Genomic DNA, 20092 nt, shown 5'->3' with positions numbered 1-20092 from the left:
CCTAACAAGAAAATGTTGACAGTTTTGAGAATTGAAATGGTTACGTAAAAAGTTTTGCCACGTCTCCGTGCTAAAATGTCCCTAAAATATTTAAAATAATTATTTATTTATTATGTAAATTACGCAGTATTAGTTATTTATTCGTAAATTTCCTCTAAAAATGTTTTTATTTGTTAAGAATTCAAAAAAAGAACTTACTAATAAGCCGTTTGTGGCTGCATTCAATTTCAAGGCGGTGAAGTATCTTTACTAATCTATGTAAGAATCTATTAATATAAAAAATCAGGACCCTTTTCGGTTATTTGTCAACCGATTGGTTTTTGGTTGTTAGTAAAAATATTAGATATTTAATCATTTATGCTAAATTTCCCTCAACGAAACAGCAGTTTCAGTTAATATAAAAATTATATAATATTGCTTCAACATTATACAGTTCCTAACAGTTCCTAATGAATTTTAAATATTCTTGACATCGGCCTATCGCTCATTATTAATAACCAATCTATCCATAGATTTGCCTATCCTTACTAATATTATAAATCCGAAAGTAACTCTGTCTGTCTGTCTGTATGTCTCTTCTTCACGCCTAAACCACTGAACCGATTTTAATGCAATTCTGTACAAATATAGTCTGAGACCCTAGAATGGACATAGGATAGTTTTTATCCCAGATAGCGATCTTAGATCTATTAATCAGAGAATCGATCTTTTTGACCAAAAAAAGTCGAATTTTTTAATCGGTCTCCAGTAATGGATCCTACCTACTTTTGTGGGTCTTTTGGCATACTCTAAATAACCATGAGTTTAAAAATATCATTTCTTGCAAGCGGAGACGGTTGCAACATTTATTTATACAGATTTATTGGGATTATATTAGGGGTGGCGATTCTTTCCGAAAAAGATCGATTTTTGAATCGATTCGAATCGAAGTGCAATAAATCCATTCACAAAAAAATCGAGGCCCTAAGAATCGATTCTATCTTCGATCTTTTTTCGAGGATGGCGAAAAAAAAGGTTATCAGGATCAAACAAGCACTGAAATTATGTATCCGTCAGCAAATCCTTACTTCCTTACTAATATTATAAATGTGGAAGTAACTCTGTCTGTCTGTCTCTTCTTCACGGCTAAACCACTGAACCGATTTGAATGGAATTTTGTACAAAGATAGTCTGAGACCCGAGAAAGGACATAGGATAGTTTTATCCCGGAAATCCCACGGGAACTACGGATGGCGATCTGAAATCGATTAATCGAAGAATCGATCTTTTGAACCAAAAATTGATTATTTTAATCGATCTCCAGTCATGGATCGATTCAGTGAATCGATCTTTTAACCCAGAAGATCGAAATTCGATTTTTTCATAATTTACTTTACTTATCCAAGTTAGTCGATCATCTATCTATTTATATAAAAATGAATATTTGTCTATATACATTTTATAAAATCGGAAACTATGCATTTGATCAAGTGATGATCTTTTGCAAAGTTGTTGTCCAAGAGCCCACGAAGGTTGGTAAGACCAATTTTCGACAGATGGCACCACTGTCATTCCAATGAAGGTACGAATTTTCTGTTTTATGTATGTCATATTATATCTTTAAAATGCGGGCGAAGCCGCGGGCACCACTAGTTAAAAATATTGAGAATTTATATTAGATAGAGTTACTTTTCGATCTTTGGCTTGATGGATTGATTATTAATAAAGGTCATAAAACTGGAGTAAATACACGAGGTTTTCACCGTAATATTATAGTTTAGGATTTTTGGAATATATTTCGATATATAAAAGGGTATGAGGCCTTCCGACTTGTCTTTATATAATAGATAACAGACTAATCGACTCATGGGCAGGATTGCTTTGCTATCTTTGCTTGGTTACATTTTGTCCACGGGCAGGCTAAATTCAAACAACCTGAGTTCAGTAGCGGACTGCAGTCGTCGGCGGTGGCGGAAAATGACAAATGTGTCATGTCATGGAATTATTCACCTGTGAATCGGTGACCTTGTTATTCGTTGATTATGAATACACATTTCTTAAATTGTTTGGTTTTGACGACCTCGTTTTTAGCAACTGTGTTTAGAGGCCCACACCTAGGATGGGAGGCACGGGGCGGACCGTCCCTTCCTCCCCACTTAAGCCTCAGTAAAAATTTCTTTAACAAAATCTTGTAATAAACTTTAAATTATAAAAGTTGCAAACGAATATACAGTCCACCTGATGAAATGACTACTGCTGTTATGTTTAATATGGATCTGTAATCTGATAAATAAATGAATTGAATTGTAATGAAGCACAGATAGAATTGGAAATCTACAGGTCGGCCATAGAGGGTTTGCTGGAACGCCTCATATAAGTTTCCACCTTACCACACTAAGGCCGTTTGTCCACCGCCACCGAAACCGAGAACGAGATTATTTCTGGCCGATTTTAATATGACGTGACGGCGATAGTTTGTCCACCGCGACCGATAACGTCGGTTTACTTTATTCCAGCTATCACGCGTGACGTGCGGTTGACCCGCGGCAATAGTATATGTATTTACCGCTACTTCGGCGCCGTCATCTCGTTCTCGGTTTCCGTTCGGTGACGGCGGCGGTGGACAAACGCTCTAAGTCAGAACACAACAGCGTTTGACACAGACACCTTTAAAATATACATGCAACTTTGAAAATAGCCTTGTGAACTAACATTAACCAAGCGATCATAGCTAAGATATGATGTTCATGCTGCACTATAGCACTCTATAGTGGTAGAAGTCCATCAGCATATGACTCAGGTTCCAGCCGGCCGCCAGGGTCCCTAAGTAGGCCAGGAACAGCAAAGGTAGCGGCAGCAGGAATATCCTCGTGTTCTGTAGCATCGGTAGATCTGAAAATACAAAAATATTTTTTTGTACATTTGTAGTCACGAAACAAGAGTGCGAGAAGCATAAAGTTGTAATTCAAAATTGAAAAAATATATTATACTAGCTGACCTGGCAAACGTTGTGTTCCCATGTAAATAAAAAATGTTAAGGGTGAACAACCCTTATCACTTAGGGGTATGAAAAATAGATAGTAGCCGATTCTCAGACCTACTGAATATGCATATAAAATTTAATGAAAATCGGCAAAGCCGTTTAGGAGGAGTACGGTAACTAACATTGTGACACGAGAATTTTATATATAAGATTATTTGACTAAATGAATAATTACTATAACATCGGATTATCATAATGGCGAAATATGCATGCAAATATGCACTATCAAAATATAATTCATTGTTAGAGTTTACATATATATTATGAAAGAATCCATTGTTCCATTTCTATAACTTTTTTAACATTTATTGTTTTTTTTTTTTTTGTAAATAAATAATATGCTTCCTACGTCTACGGGCGAAAATACCTTTTTATACATAATAGATAACATTTTCTAAGGTTTTTCTATCATTATCTAAATTGCAAATCAATATAATAATATATATTTTATATAGTTTTACTTGTAAAAATATATTTATTTTGTTAAGTAAATTACTCCACGTAAAATATGTATCTTAATTTCGACACTCAATTTCAAGCAGTCGTGGCCGAGCGGTTAAGGCGTCTGACTAGAAATCAGATTCCCTCTGGGAGCGTAGGTTCGAATCCTACCGACTGCGTCGGTTTCACGTAGGTCCACTTTTTAAATTAAATTAAACGAAAAAATGCATAATTATATATTTTTTTTATTATAAATAGAATTTTATGTTTTATTTTTATTATTATTTTTTAAATTAAATATATACAAGCACAAAAAGCATCCTGATTTCAGAGCACAATTTTAAATTTAATTTTTGAAATTTGCTTGATTGGGTAACTAAACTGGAAATCTTTGCATTGATAGTCCGGTAGGGTTAACAATAACCCTGCTACGTCTAAAATGTGTATTTTGCCACCACTGCAGGACTTTTTTTGTTTTGTAGAAGTAGGATATAAGCATGCAGTGAGAGATTACTCACGTACAGCCGCCCATGGACATCTGTAATCAATCTCTGATAAGATTGGGCTACAGACTGATATAAGTCATAAATGCTACCATTGAGGACTACATTAGAAAGCCTTGGATAAATAAATCTCCCTTACAACACGCAGGCAGAAATAGGTGTAGTGGTGGTACCACATTTTAAATCTGTAATTTTTGAAAGAAAAAAGAAACTTATGATTTTTAGGTAGGTTTATTTTTTTTATTTTTCGTACCCAAAGGGTAAAAACGGAACCCTATTACTAAGACTTCGCTGTCTGACCGTCTGTCACAGGCCTATATCTCTGGAACCATAATAGGTAGATACTTGAAATTTATAAAGAGGACGCCTAATGACTGCCGCTATAACAACAAATACTAAACAAAAAGAAAGTTGAAAATAAATGGGGGTTGTCATACAAGAAACCGCTATTTCTCGACGTTTTTCGCTTTATCTATGGAACCGTAATAGTTCAAATTTTCACAATATATTTATTTCAGTAGCTGCTATAATAAAAAATACTAAAAATAAAAAAAATATAGAATTGTGTGTGGTACGGACCCTTCCACTCAATCAATCAACAACCCATTACTGTCCCACTGCTGGGCACGGGTTTCCTCTCATAATGAGAAGGGTTAGGCCATAGTCCACCGCGCTGGCCAAGTGCGTATTGGTAGACTTCACATACCTTTGAGATTTTTTTTATAAATCTCTCAGGTATGCAGGTTTCCCCACGATGTTTTCCTTCACCGTTTAGCAAGTGATAATTAATTTCTAATACGCACATAACTTTGAAAAATCAGAGGTGCATGCCTGGGATTTGAACCTCGGACCCCTCGAACGAGAGGCAGAGTTTCTTAACCACTAGGCTATCACTGCATGCCTGCCCTTCCACTCATGCTTGGCCAATTTTTTCTTAAACTTTTTCTTATAATATGAAGTAGCAGACGAGCATGCAGTCCACCTCATGGTAAGTGGCTACTGCCGCTTATGGACATCTGTAAACAACCCCAGATGGGATTAGATATTCGTACCGGAGGTCGGCTCCAGATGCGCCGCTACCCCTGAGGACTAAGCTGGAAAGCCTCGGAAAAGTATGTCTCCCTTACCACACCTTTCAAACCAGAACACAGCAGGGCTTCAAAAGTCTCAAAAGTCGTATAACTAAAAAAAACTTACTGCTATATCCCAGGAAACTAATGTAGAGGTAGTAAACGATAGACGCCAGCCAAAACGAGTTGGACACGAAGCAAGACAGGAACCCGCTATGTACCAACAGATCTGTGGAAGTAGATTTTTTTTTATAATATAGGAGTAGAAGACGAGCATGCAGTCCACCTGATGGTAAGTGGCTACTGCCGTCCATGGACATCTGTAATGAACCCCAGATAGGATTAGTTATTCCTACCTGAGGTTGGCCATAGATGCGCCGCTACCCCTGAGGACTAAGCTGGGACGCCTCGGAAAAGTCTGTCTCCCTTACCACACCCTTCAAACCGGAACACAGCAGCGCCTAACACTGCTGTTATTAGGTAGAAATAGGTGTGGCGGTGGTGCCGCCGGAGTCGAACCACAAAGGGTTCTACCACCTTCACGGTATAAACGATTAGTATAAACTAGTAAATCTTACTGTAATGAAATGAAATGAAATATATTTATTTTGTATAGGCCAAAGGCGGCACTTACAAATTGTCAGTTACAATATTTTCTTAAACTACTACCGGATCGAAGCGACCTCTACTGAGAGGATCCGGTAAGAAACTCAGTGGGTTTGTCTTTTTTAATTTTAAAAATAATTATTCTTTTTCATTTTTTTTTAAATGCCATTATTTTTACATATAATTAATAAAGCATTAGCATGCATAGTAATGCATAACTCTTTACAATAAAATACCCGAAACTAAAACTTCCTTATCTGTGATCGACTTCGGGTAAAATCTTTTCTATATTGAGTTGGTTACAGATGTCCAATCTTATAAAGACTAATAAGCAAAATAAGTAAAATTCAAGTGTTAATTATGAAAATAAAGATTAACATTACGCTTATTTGCACTAAATTCATTACGATGGTATATATTTTTTTGTCATTTCGTTTTTATAATGTAAGTTTGCAATGACAATCATGCTAGAAATAGATGCTCTTTCCATGACCTTTCATAGTTAATATAATTTTTATAAGGAAAAAGGCTTGCACATCTTAAATTTACATTTTTTTAATAGAAGAGTAGCAAGGTGGTAGAACCAGAACAGCAGCGCATAACACTGCTGTTAGGAGGTAGAAATAGCTGCGGCGGTGGTGCCACTGCATCGCACAACAAAGGGTTCTACCACCTTTAAATATGTCAGTAGGTGACAGTTTCATTTTTTATTTATTATATATTATTATTTAGGTTAGGTTTCGAAAGTTTTCACTTCTACTGGCACTCACGGTGCAACCCGGTGTTTTTTTTTGTAAAAGGTATAGTCCGTACCGAATTTCTAGTCCGCTCTGAAGTTGTTGCAAGCAGGTGTAGTCAGAGCCAATACGGTCGCACACAACTACAAGCATATACTCCGTAGCAATACTAAGGGTACACTAATACATAGCGTACATAAGGGTACACTCGCGGGCGAGATCGTGCAGCGGAAGGTGCTGGGGGGCTCCCGCGCTGTCTTCATTCCGCTGTCATCTATAATTTTCTGTTGCGACGCGAGTCGTTTCTATATTTAGAGCGGGCTAGAAGTTTGGCGCGGACTATACAAACGATTAAATAAATAAATAACGTACTGCTGAAGAGCAGGATCTGGAAGCAGTGCAGCAGCGAGAGCGGCGGGAAGAAGGCGTTGATGTGGACGTCGAAGGCGTAGCCCCACTCCACGTCCGGCGACGACTCGCGACGCAGGTACCTGTTGCTCACGTACCTGCAATATTCAGAAAACATATTTTTATAATATAAAAGGAGTAAAGCATACAGTCCACCTGGCGGTGAGTACCTATGTCGCTCATAGATGTAATCAACTCCAGATAAGAATCAGCCACAGATGCGTTTGAAGTTAGAACCGTTTCTACATATTAAACATAGTTTTACAATACAAAACACAAAATTATACATTTTATAATGTTCACAACGGAAAATCCCCAATAACTTCTAAACGGATTACATTATTTACACAATTCCTTTTGCCCCATCCGTTTTGAACCTATACCTTCCAAATGACATTAAAGACAACACAATTTCTACGCAAAATAAAACATGTTTCAACTTACGTATTATTTGATGGCGTGAATTTACCTTACCAAAACAAATACAAATAAATACATACAGAAAACTAGCTTTTATACCTTTCTAGTACCTAGAGTTTGTCATCTATTGAATTAAATAGTATATCATGTAAAGTAAAGGTAGTCCACCAAAATTAAAATACAACTATCTGGTTTATAACACTAATGTTGAATGCTGTTGTATTCTGGTTATAAAGGTTTCGTAAGTTATTAAGGCATCAAAGATAGCATCTGTGACCAGCCTCAGGTATAAAAATAAATCTTTTTAGAGCCACATTAACATTTGTTTAATTGATACTTCAATTTAATTAAAAAAAAACTTAAATGAAATATTACTTTATAGAACTATTTACCAGAATATAGTGGAGACGAGTATGCCAGCGCCGATGAAGTCCACAAACACGACGAACAGCACAAACAGAGACAGCTGACTCCACGTGAGACCCAGCTTGAGAGCAAAGCAGACTGATGATACTGGAATTGTATAATGTTATGTGTTATTTACTGGTTACATTTATTCATTTATTTACAACAGTAAAGCATTCAACAAGCAATTTGAAAGTGGTAGATCCCTTTTGTAGTTCTTTTCCAAAGGCAATCAACCACACCTATTTCTGCTAATAACAGCAGTGTTAAGTGACAATAAGACTTACTTATTTGAGGCATTCCAACTTAGTCCTCTAAGGGTTTTATCTGAGGTTGATTACAGATGGCAATGGGCAGTAATAGCTATTTATTATCAGCTGGACCGCATGCTCATTTGTTACTTTAATAATATTTAAAATGTATTTTACTGGCTTATGAGGCGTTACAATAAGGCTGTAATACAATAACAAAAAAATAATACAATAACTTCATAAGCCAGGAAAAATACATTTTAAATATTATTAATAACGAGTTCTTGCCCGCGGCTTCGCTCGTGTTATGAAGTAATATTTTCATCCCCTTGGGGGTAGAATTGATCAAAATCCTTTCTTAGCGGATGCCTACGTCATAACATCTACCTGCATGCCAAATTTCAGCCCGAGCCGTCCTGTGGTTTGGGCTGTGTGTTGATAGATCGCTATGTCAGTCAGTCACCTTTGAGTTATATACTATATTTAGATAAGCTTAATTCACTTAATTAACACCAGTCCAAGCTTTATGCACATGGCTGCTTATAGACATAAGAACTAAATTTTAGTATTAGGCAGCATATGCATGCATACATGCATTGAAGTTTGGAATGCATGTTTTCTCTAGCAACAAAAGCATCTGCGATGTACTATTGTGATCATATTAAAACTCTTTGCGCATATTGTATTATTTGCTCAATTAAAAATAATAAACAATTTTATTGCCTTAGAACAAAAATAGTATAATATGTTATTAAGAAACATACTTACAGAATAGAAATACACTTAACAGTACTAGGAAGGCGGGATCGTCCCTGGCAAACTGTGATTTTGTATCTGAAATTAGTAAATAAACATTATTATTATTCAACTAAGTTATATGACTAAACCTTTTTGCTATGCAATCAAAACATGTAAAGCTTAATAACAGCTTTTTAGAGATGCTGTTTTAGTTATACATAAGACAAATATACTTGTTAGACAAATAGCTTAGTTAGAATTTCTGTGAGTCGTACATGATTAAGTATTTAATGTATCAGAATATTTCTGTGATTCAACCTATTTAATACAAATATTTACATGTAGGTACATATGTAATATGTTTCGAGGTAGAACCTTTTGCAGTTTAAGTCTGGAGGTGCCATTAATATAGCTATTTCTACCTTATAACAATAGTGTTATGAGCTACTGTGTCCTGCTTTGAAAGGTGTTGTAAGAGCTATCAACATAGCTTTGGCCAATATACATAATCTCTAATACTACCAGGGCATGATTACAGATATCCATGGGTGGTATATCTACTAACCATCAGGTAGATAGCATGTTTGTGTGCTACCTAATTATCTTTAGAAAAAAAGCATTCTTAACATTGTACTAAGTGATAGAACTTTTTGTGGGTTATGTACTGCAACCCCATTGCCAATTATTGCTTTATAACTTTACTATGAGTAAAGTTGTGTTTCATGGGTGTTATCCAACAAACACTAATATAAGACTTCACATCCATTTCTAGCCCCAGCAGTAACTACTTAAGACCAATGGAGCTGTATGCTATGCGTAAAGTCACGACTCTTGTCAATTATTAATGTGTGGGGCTGCTGGTTAGTCTTAGGTTTACTTTATATACAAAGAGTCTGTTATCTTTATAGTACTTTATACTTTAGTTTTTGTGGGATGTTAGAAAGTGAAAAGACATAGTGTACAAAAGTACTGTCCTATGTGACGAGCGTACAGGGTATTCTTGACGACTTTATAAACTTCAATTACTTACGTTTCCTATAATTGAAATTCCTAAAAACTTTTTGCGGTGACACGAACAAGTACACCATTTGCCAGGCAGCAAATTCGAAGTCCATCTGATTGAACTTGAAGAGTCTGCGTAAGTACTTGTAGCGCTTCACCGCCGCGCTGGCGGTCGTGGGCTGGTAGTTCGCGGGCGCTGGCAACGGAGACGTACTCCTTGGGTAGTTTGGAGTAGGCGATGTTGAGTATTTCATCATTTTAACTTCGCAATTACTAATTACTTGACAACTGTGGTTAGGTCTAGTGAGTATCAATCTCTAGTGATTGGTAGACTTTTGCTAAGATAAGTTGCACATTTATTTATTTACAAGAATAAAAGCAACTTTTAAAACGTCTGATTCATTGAGCAATGATACGTCACGTGTCAATGTCAGTTTAAACAAACGTCATCTGTCAACATTATATCATTCTTGTCACAATTGTCACAAATGACGGTTTGGGAAACGTTTAGAAATAAGTTTAGTTGCATGGTTTTGTCCAAAGGCACAACGGCTTCGTCGAGGCCGACAACTGGTACATGAACGGTTAAGTAGTTTTACGATTTCTTCGTTTCGATGGAAGGGTTTGCATATCGACTGATTTACATAATTATGTGATGATTATCTTATTCATTAAGAGTGGGACTGGCAACGAAACTGTGATCAGCTTCAGCTAGGACCTCTGATCTTTAACAGCACGCCCTTCTAAAAGGAGTTGGAAGAAAATAAAACTTGGAATATTTAGTTTAAGACATGTTTATTTATTTACAAAAATAAGATTCAATTCTTAACAAGTTAAGGCGGGAACTGATACAATATCTAAACAGTAGTGGTTGCAAAAAACGTTGATGGTACAAATCCAGACAATAAAATTATTACTCTCTGCACCTTAACCTGCCGCTTAATCTTTTGCGATACACAAAATCTAACAACTGTTAGTATATCACAAGTAATTATTATACATACTGCGAGTTAATTACAGACATAAAAATACAAGAGTTAAATTATTAAATAATATAAAATATAGTAGTAATCACTAAACTTATAAATAGGTAGATTAAAACATAAATTTTCAGTAAAATGTATGGCCGATATTATTTCTTACACGTATATGTTTGGTAGAAAACTTATTTTAAATATTTATAGGAGCCAGAAGTCGTTGTATCCTTTGCCACTTAAAATAAAATATGACTAGGACATTCCTTTTTATATTTCTTTTAGTGGTAACTGTACTATTGGTATAGATACATTATTTTCACGGCCACATCTATTTACATTATGTGATTTCATTAGAAGCACTGGAAGTATATTAACCTGTTAAAATGTAATAAAATTCGTCAGTAATATCCTAAAATGTTCATTTTGGCATGAAAAATTCTCTATTTTTTGTTATTTAGCTAAGAACTTATCTAGTGAGCTTTTCATGAATGTCATGATACTTATAATGACTACACGTTATAAAGCGTTAGTGTCATTATTTTTCTATTCTAAAACGACTTAAGTTACATTCTGTTGCAGCCAGTTCAGGTAGTGGGTGACTCTTGTGTACACGCCTGGGTACCCTGGCTCACCACACTTGTTGCCGAAGGAAACTACTCCAATCTGAGTCCAGCGACCATTGGCTTGTAACATTAGAGGACCTCCGGAATCGCCCTGGAAAAATAAAAACATAATATGTAATGCACTATCATGGTAGATAAGATAAGATAATTTAAGATATCTAAATTAGTTGAAAAAAACTACATCTATACTAAACGCGGAAATTTTTCTTCGCAGTTTATAGTCTTAGTATAGTATTTATACTTGTTTTTCTCTTTCTTGTTCTATTTTTACGCGTCTCTCACCCTTTGATAGCACCGTTACAAATACCATGGGATGCTAGAGATATGATTGTAATTCTTATATTCAAATTATATTTCGTTCAAAATTTATTTCCGTTAGAATATTGTTTCATCGTCTACTTAACACCAAAAATTGTTTTACATGAAAAAGAAGCGGCATCAGTTAAATCAATTAGTCTCATTCAATTAAAAACCTTAATAACTCACCTGACATGCATCCACACCACCTCGCGCGTATCCAGCACACAAGAAAGTATCAGTGATAGGCTGGAAGTACGCTCTGTCACAGTCCTCATTCCTCCAGACGGGTAGCTTAGCTTCCAGCTGCCTAGAGCTCTCCCCGCCACCGTACCTCGTGGTGCCCCAACCGACTACAGTAGCCATCAAACCGTCAAACGTTTGCCGCGAGAGGTCACCATTGGGCAGGCAAATTGGTATGACGTATTTCGATTTCTGAACGTTTTCTGAAAAGAAAAAGGTGGCAGTAAATCCATAGTATAGGATATAGATACTTATACTGTGGTAAATCATTCGAAAATGAAAAGTTAGTCATAATAATTCTTATTATTCCTTTTTTTGTAAAATAGGAAGAGCATACGGGTATGCAGTACGATTGATAGTATAGTCGGCGTAAAACTGCTAGTCCGCTCTGAATATAGAAATGAATCGCGTAACCCTAGCAAATTGCATGACTACACCAGCTCGCAACAACTTCAGAGTGGACTAGCAGTTTGGCGCGGACTATAACGGCTACTAACTGCTGTCCAAGAAACTCTGTAATCAACCTCAGATAAGATTCCAGGTCAAGGTATACCAATAAAACGCCAAGCAGCATTACATCAGAATTCTTCTATAAATTATCTGAATTATTATATAATTTCTGCCGTAACAAAAGAAAAAAATATGTCCTCTGTGGAGACTTAAATATAGATTCAATGAAGGGCTCAAAATTATCAACTGAACTTCAACAAATAATGGAAACCTATAAGTTAACACAGCAAATTACAGAGCCAACGCGAATAACGGCAACTACTAGTACTTGCTTAGATCATATCTATTCAAATATAATTGGTGGTCAAACTCAAGTTTATGACTTGAGCCTTTCAGATCACACTGCTCAAATTTATCACTTTCCAGTTCTTAAGAGGAGAACTACATTAGTACAATGGTGGTATGAGCTCAAAAGAGATATTTCAACGCACAACTTAAATAAATTTATAGACTGCTTAACTAGCCTATCGTTTAATGAAGTATTTAATGCACAGACAACATCACAAGCATTTAGTGAATTCTATGAACTATACATACAACACAAACATTAGCGATAAAATAATACCGAAAATAAATATAAATGATTTAAACGTAACAGATCCTCAAAAAATAGCAAATTTATTCAATAATTATTTTATATCATCTGTCACTGATCACTGTACAGATAATCATAATTTACCCGAAGCCCTTAAAACCGTCCCGTCAGAAGAATCAACAATTTTTGTCACACCTTTATCTAACTCTGAATTACTTAATATAGTAAAGTCACTAAATAATTCAAACGCAGTTGGATATGATGAGATTAATACCAAAATATTCAAAAGAACAGTTAAAATAATTGCCTATCCACTTTTACATATCATCAATTTATCTCTGAATGAAGGGGTCTTTCCCCAAGAGCTAAAGAAGTCTAGTAAAACCAATATATAAAAAAGGTGACAAAAATAAGTTGGATAACTTTAGGCCCATTACACTAATTCCGATCCTCTCAAAAATTTTTGAAAAGGTTATGTATCGGAGGCTACTACATTTCTTTGACAAGAACAAAATTATCAAAGAGGAGCAAAACGGCTTTCGTAAAAATAAGAGCACATCACTAGCAGCATTTAATTTGGTTAAATTTGTGACAGACAGTCTAGATAAAACAGTACCAATTTCAGTAATTCTACTAGATATGACAAGAGCATTCGACTTTGTTAGGCACGACATATTATTAAGTAAACTGTACAAATATGGCATTAGAGGACCGGCCTTTTACTGGATCAAAACATATTTAATGAACAGAGTACAATGCGTCGAAACATATGGATACACTGAAAATAATAAAACTCTGGAACGTTATAGATCTGGATTTAAACTTAATAACTACGGCGTACCACAAGGAAGCATTCTAGGCCCTCTCCTATTTCTTATATACATAAACGACTTGCCTAATGCCATATCACAACATTGCATTATGTTTGCAGATGACATTTCTATTATAATACAAGGAAAAAACATGCGTACCTACGAAACTGAAATACATAAAGCTCTGCATAAAACAATAGATTGGTTAACAATAAATAATTTAAAAGTAAACGTAGCAAAAACTAAATACATGCAATTTTATACCTCTCGAGGACGTCCTAAAGCACTTAATATTACATATAATGGCATGAAAATTGAAATGGTAGAAAGTGCAAAATTTCTGGGTATTATACTAGATCACTCATGCAGTTGGCGTGCCCACATAGATGAGGTATGTACAAAAGTTAATAGCTTCGTCTATGCCTTGAGAAGAGTGAGCCAAACTATATCGCTAGAAGCGGCTTTGATGGCGTATAATGGTTATGTTAGCTCTACACTTCGATACGCAATTGTTATTTGGGGCAACTCGTCTGAATCCCTAAGAGCTTTCCGAATACAAAAAAGATGCATACGAGCTATCTTTGGTCTCGCACAAACAGACTCATGCCGTCCATTATTTCTGAAATACAAAATATTAACCCTAACATGTTTATATATTTTAGATGTCTGTTTGTTCGTCTACAAACACAAAGATCTCTTCCAGGAAGAGAAAAATATATACACTCGGAAAGCGCGGACACTGAACATCCATAGATTATATCGACCCATGACAAAACTATCATTGACTGCCAAAAATAGTTTTAATATGGCTATTAAAATATATAATAAAATTCCGGATGATTTTAAAGGCCACAACTATATAAAATTCAGGAATTTAGTAAAAAATTGGCTAGCTAAAAAATGCTTCTATACGATTAAAGAGTACTTTGATGATAAAAACTGACATAATTTTCCTAATTTCCTTATTATTATTATCATTATATAATGACTTGATTATTATTATTATTGGTTGTTAATTTCGACATAATTGCATTCGTATTAATCTAAATAGCGGTTACCTTTAATATTTTATTATTAATCCTAACATTTTATTTAAGTTTGACATGTGTAACACCTGTAAAGGTAGCATTTAATTGAACTGTATGTATTGTAGGTCAATCTATTGTACTAAATGCTTTACACAATAAATAAATAAAAAAAATAAATAAATAAACAAGTTTTGGTCGGCCATAGATGCGATGCGTTGTTACTAAAACCAGGGGGCCTACCACCATCTTTTACAAACCATCATAGTTCAGGAAAATTTCATTTCAATATTGCATTAACATTATTTTGTTTCTTACCACGACCTCCTTAAAACATTATTTTCAAAGTATGAAAATAATATTGTTTTAAGAGATGGTAGCTACCCCCAGAACAAAGCAGGGTTTAATAATATTATTTTTGGCAAAAGTGGTTTAATTGAATTATAGCATTTACCTATATTGAAAATTAGACATTCAAACGTAAATTCCTGAAGCTTATATATTGTAGCTCAACAAACGCGATTAACATCTCATAATTAATTTGTTCACTTGTGCGTAAAAATACGTTCGTAATTAGGCAACAGTATGCTGCAATAAAAAAATGATTTATGTAACCAAATGTTTATTGCTTCTAATATGCGTTCAGATTTACGATTGAGGTAACTTAAAAAAGAAACTTTATATGTCGCGGCTACCGTTGTAAATTTCGTACCGTCATTATCAGTTATAACTAATTGAAGGCTGTAAACTAAAGGTGCCAGAATTTTATTGTTTGTGGTTCGAGTCCGGTGGCACCACCGCCTCACCTATTTCTGCCTAAAGTTCCTAATAATATGTTTGTTAAACGCTGCTGTGTTTTTGTTTGAAGGGGAGACATTTCCGAGGCGTTCTTTAGTTCTCAGGGATAGCGGCGTATATGTGGTTGAACTCAGGTAGGAATATCTAATCCTCTCTGGGGTTGATTACAGTTCATGGGCGGCAGTAGCCACTTACCATCAGGTGTACTGTAAACTCTTCTGATACTCCTATATTATATAAAAATATACAAGACTCACTTACCAGAAAGTACCAGCACAGCGATATCATTATAGAAGCCGACCCTGGAGAACTGTTCGTGTGCTCTCACCGCGGTGACTCGCAGCGTGACGGGGCGGGACGGCTCGTCGTCACGCGCCAGGTCCACGTCGCCCAGACGTACGCTGAATTGACGGGCTGGGAACCTGGAATATGAAAAAAAACGCTGAAATAACGCTTATATTAAACGAATAAACGCAAAAATGGCTGATCAATTCAATGCTCAAATAATCCAATAGGAATATGATTACAAATTGGTGATTAATCAATGTATCAATTCAGCCAGTTGATGGGTGAAATGGGCTCTTTGATCATGATGACAATTATGAACAATTATAGAAGAATAAAAAAATTGAGAGACGTTATCGTCAGAACAAGTGTTTGATTTAATTTGCTTTACTGACTATGTGGGACTCTTACCGCACTAAAACCCCCCGGCCGTCCTTGGCGCTGCGTAGAAGACTCCGGGTCTCCAAAGGAACGCAACCGGAGTCCTCTTAGCGCGTTGTCCCCTCGGGCTCCGCCCAGGTGAGCTTGTCGCTCGCTACACCTTTTGGTGCATACGGCAGTATACGACCACACATACCGCCGTCCTTCCCGAGGTCGCTGGCCGGGACCAGACGCCCCCTTTTAGTCGCCTCTTACGACAGGCAGGGGATACCGTAGCCCTATTCCTGCCCCGGAACTACAGGGATACAGCAATGACAAGCCTAGCAGCAAAGACCTCGTAACATTTTGAATTTCCGTTTGAAAATTTGGTAAATGTCACTTACCTTTCTACATTTTTTATGAAAGTAGAGTAGCAAAAAATAAGGGAGTCCAATTGATTCACGTAAGTGATAACTGCCATCTGTAGTTATTTTAATGAACCTCAAATAAGAATGGAATTATATCTGAGGTCAGCAACAGACGTTTTGCTCCTTTTTGATTGCGTCTTTCCCTCACCATACCCTTCAAACTAGATCACAGTGCTGCTTAACACTGTTGTTTAAAGTTAGGAATTAATATAACTTGGATGCTGTCTCAATGAAAATGAAGACTCCATCAATCAGGCACTAGAAAAGATGGTTATAATTTCTAAATCATCTCAAATAAATCTCACGGTCTCTGCTTCGAATCCCTGGTGCAATGGGCGGCAGTGAGCACATGTCTCTTGCCGACGAGGGTGCCACCACACCAGAACTCGCGACGCTTGCTGCCGTGCAGGTAGATGGCCGCCATCCACGGCCACGCTCCCGGCTTCGATTCTGTGCCGCCAACAATGCGACCACCTTCGTCTTCTCGTTGTCCACAATCTGAAAAATGTAGGCAAAGACACTGGTTAGCTTTTTGGATATGTTAATTAATGGGAACAAAAATCATCGCAATAGCTATGAAATGTTGGTAATATTTCTCGGTCTTGAATCCAAGGACTGACCTAGAAGCATGTTTGATTATGCTTAAATTTATACAATACTAAGTATAACAATGTTACAATTAACTTTATGAAGGTTTAATCATAATCATAATTTCCTGCTAATTAGGCTAAAAGCTTTGGTGAAATGTGATTAGGTTTCAAGAAGTGCTTCTAAAACCTATTACAAATTTTAAGCCGAAGGCATGCGGCGAAATCAAGTGAAAGTTAAAAATTTAAAGAGTTCTAACCGTCAATATCCACGATATTTGAATAGTTGGCAATGATGGGCGGTGCCACAGTGTAGAATGTTGTCGTTGATGGTCGCGGAGTGGTAGCCACAGTGGTAGTGACAGGTCTGCTGGTTGTCGGCGGTGGAGTAGGCTTGGGCTTCTTGGTGGTTAAAACTAGAATAGCTGAAGGTTTCTTCGTCGTTGGCTTTGGTACTGGTCTCTGGGATGTCGTGATTGGTATCAAGTAAGTTGGTTTGCTCGTTGTCGCTACCACTGGGGTTTCTAGCCCTTGTGTTGCAGGGACAATTAAATCTCTAGGGCAACACACACCCGGTACGAAGAGGTCTTTGAAGCAAAGTGACTCTCGAAGATTAACTAAATTCAAGAGCAACTGAGGACAATTGCTTAGATCTTCACAAATGCCCTCTTCCCCTTCTGGTGTCGTACAATATCTCTCATTACTTTCACGATTAATGTCTCCAGTAGCTATTTTAGTTATTGGCGCATCTGGTAGCACTTTTGGTAATGCTTTCTTCACTATTGGAGCTATTTTGTCCGTCACATTTCTGCCTAAAACGTTCTTGCTTATTGTGTAAAGAGCTTGAGGTAGCTGCTGTAAGTTAGGATCTGATTCGTTCCTATCATTCTCACTAACCATATCTACTAGGTAATGCCCGACGGTGTTGATAGCTCCCAGTGTTTCTGATATCCTGGTAAATGCGGATTCTGACAGAAGTCTTCCATCGTTGTGTGTTTCAGAATTGACTAGGTCTACCGACGACCTGCTGTCGTAACTTTGTGGGAAGCTTTGGTAATTGTTGTACCCTTGTTGGAATAATGGATTTTGATTATACGATACGGGATAGTTATTGTATTGTTCGGTATAATAAGGGTGTGTTTGTAGGGTTTCTGGAGATCTCTTTCTTGGTGTAGAAAACTGATGCCAGGGGGGATTGCTTCGTTGAATATACGGATTTCCTATACCACCCGTTGTCCTCATGAATGTGACTGTGGAATAAGAAGTGAATTAATTAGGTTGTTGAGATAGTTATATAATTGAATGGTTTAAAAACGTAATTGATGCGTACCTACCCGGGTGAAGGACTTGTGGATGGCATCGTATACTGGTAGCCAATATAACAGTACCTGAAAAGAAAGAAATGCTTACATTAAACGATTTGTAAATCTTTTACTAGCCGTACGTAAATAGCCATCTTAGCATAATAATGTAAAGTCTTAGATTTTTTTGTTAAGTACTTAATATAATATTAGTAGATGCCGATTGCCGGAATCTTCAAATAAAACAAGTAAGTAATCTAGCTGAAATTGTGTTTCTGAATTAGATTAACTGTATGCTTATTAAATAACACGAAAAAAATCCGTGTAGCTTAACATAATGGAAAAGTTTCACCAGAATATTATTTCTTGATAATATTTATCTTTTAAAAATCGCTCTCTACATCTAACGTAATTTTAGCTATATAAAAGATAGGATGATAGTAGTTACTGATAGAAACGAAATAAAATAATATGTACTTGTCCTTAAAATCGCACTGCACGACGCATAAATTAGTCCTAAAGTTAAAACCCCGATGCGGCCTACTTATTTATTTGAAGATTTTAATAAAATATAAGCCCTAAATCGACCGGCTAATTCCCAGAAACTTATTCCTTTGTTAAGTTATTAGTTCTCGGAAGTCTGTGAAATTTGTTTCGAAATCGTGAAATGGAAATGTTGTCTACTTAAGTGTTAAGCCCTTGCGCTATGATCAACGACCAAAGAGAAAATATTCGTTCAACAATTAAGAATTTATTATAGGTACCTATGTATAATTCGATTCTGCTTTAATTCCTCGGTGGCATCAATGCCAATGGGCCATAGTGCTTCTGCTTTATTTCATAAGTATAAAAGTTATATTTTCTGGTTAGAAAATGTAGGTACAGTCAGAGATATTGAAGAATAGTAGAGTTACAGATATTTATCTATTTCACGAAAATTGCAGGAGGATGCTGTTGTTTTGCATTGTCTATGGCCTTCATGGAATGAGGTGTGGCCAGATTTAATTTTAGGACAAAATAACATTACAGAGCATACATACCTATTATTAAGCTTTAATCAATATAAACCTACTTTACATGCATTTAGAAGGATGTTCAGATAACCTCAAAAGAGATTCTTTTTATATGGCTTATCGCCTATTAATAATTGTTTAAGGTTTTTAAGAATCAACCTTGATGCGAACTACTACTACTAATTGTGTATTATTGTAATGATCTACCGAAGTGTGCAATAAAGAATATATCTATCTATCTATCTATACGTATAGCTCCCACTCTGTTGGGCCATTATGTGTCTTAAAATAATTTGAAACGAAATTTGAACAAAATAAAATGTTAGCCAACTTTCTCATTCAATAAAACGCAAGAATCAAGGATTTTTTAAACCGCCGCTGTACAATAATGATCCGTGTGACAATTTAAAGTTTCGTTTATCTTATAGTCGTTATCGGTAGGACAAGTGACATAAACCGGTCGTCGCCGGCTGAAATTGGCGCGCATTTTGTTTTTATTTTTAAATCCGTTATGTAACCGGCATATTGTAATTTATGTTAAAAGTTAAACAGGACATCATTACTGGTTAACTGTTAAGTGATATATTACTCGTACATTGATATCACGATAAAGTATAAATGCAATCCTTAATGGAACGATTAAAGAATTTTCAGCCTTAAAAACTTGGAATAAGAGTTACAAAATGCGACCTCAT

At 36.1% G+C, this 20092-nt stretch overlaps 2 protein-coding genes and 1 non-coding gene across 4 annotated transcripts in view; 1 reads left to right on the top strand and 2 right to left on the bottom strand.

Moving 5' to 3' along the window:
* Window positions 1–1637: 1637 nt before the first annotated feature.
* Unc50 (Unc50 RNA binding protein) lies at window positions 1638–10041 on the bottom strand. The gene is made up of 6 exons (XM_073077038.1): window positions 9632–10041; window positions 8632–8697; window positions 7600–7720; window positions 6752–6885; window positions 5164–5265; window positions 1638–2871 (listed from the first exon to the last, which is right to left on the bottom strand). The coding sequence occupies exons 1-6, from the start codon at window positions 9858–9860 to the stop codon at window positions 2735–2737; spliced, it is 789 nt and encodes a 262-aa protein (XP_072933139.1). The 5' UTR covers window positions 9861–10041; the 3' UTR covers window positions 1638–2734.
* TRNAS-AGA (transfer RNA serine (anticodon AGA)) lies at window positions 3561–3642 on the top strand. The gene has a single exon. It is a non-coding gene; the product is annotated as a tRNA-Ser (tRNA).
* A 340-nt stretch (window positions 10042–10381) lies between the features above and the next one.
* The window catches only part of LOC140745272 (proclotting enzyme), a 31414-nt gene continuing 21703 nt past the window's right edge, over window positions 10382–20092 (bottom strand). The window contains exons 2-7 of one of the 2 annotated variants that reach the window (XM_073077037.1): window positions 18414–18471; window positions 17344–18333; window positions 16802–16994; window positions 15685–15845; window positions 11690–11946; window positions 10382–11294 (exon numbers count right to left, since the gene is read on the bottom strand). In XM_073077037.1, coding sequence (XP_072933138.1) covers window positions 11139–11294; window positions 11690–11946; window positions 15685–15845; window positions 16802–16994; window positions 17344–18325 — 1749 coding nt within the window. In that variant the 5' untranslated portion in view covers window positions 18326–18333; window positions 18414–18471 and the 3' untranslated portion in view covers window positions 10382–11138. The remainder of the gene's footprint in view (window positions 11295–11689; window positions 11947–15684; window positions 15846–16801; window positions 16995–17343; window positions 18334–18413; window positions 18472–20092) is intronic. The other variant, XM_073077035.1, reaches the window with a different exon arrangement.

Source organism: Epargyreus clarus, unplaced genomic scaffold (assembly GCF_041222505.1).
Source record: "Epargyreus clarus isolate Ecla_fem2 unplaced genomic scaffold, WU_Ecla_fem_2.2 ptg000010l, whole genome shotgun sequence".
In the NCBI taxonomy this organism is placed as follows: Eukaryota; Metazoa; Arthropoda; class Insecta; order Lepidoptera; family Hesperiidae; genus Epargyreus; species Epargyreus clarus.
Note: the sequence above shows the minus strand (reverse complement) of the source record. Positions and strands in the feature narration are given on the sequence as shown.

Coding starts and splice junctions, on each gene's coding strand:
- Unc50 (XM_073077038.1), bottom strand. CDS start 9,860: ATGATGAAATACTCAACATCGCCTACTCCAAACTACCCAAGGAGTACG. Junction 8,698..9,631: donor GAATTTCAATTATAGGAAAC/GTAAGTAATTGA, acceptor TACTAATTTCAG/ATACAAAATCACAGTTTGCC. Junction 7,721..8,631: donor GTTAAGTGTATTTCTATTCT/GTAAGTATGTTT, acceptor ATACAATTCCAG/TATCATCAGTCTGCTTTGCT.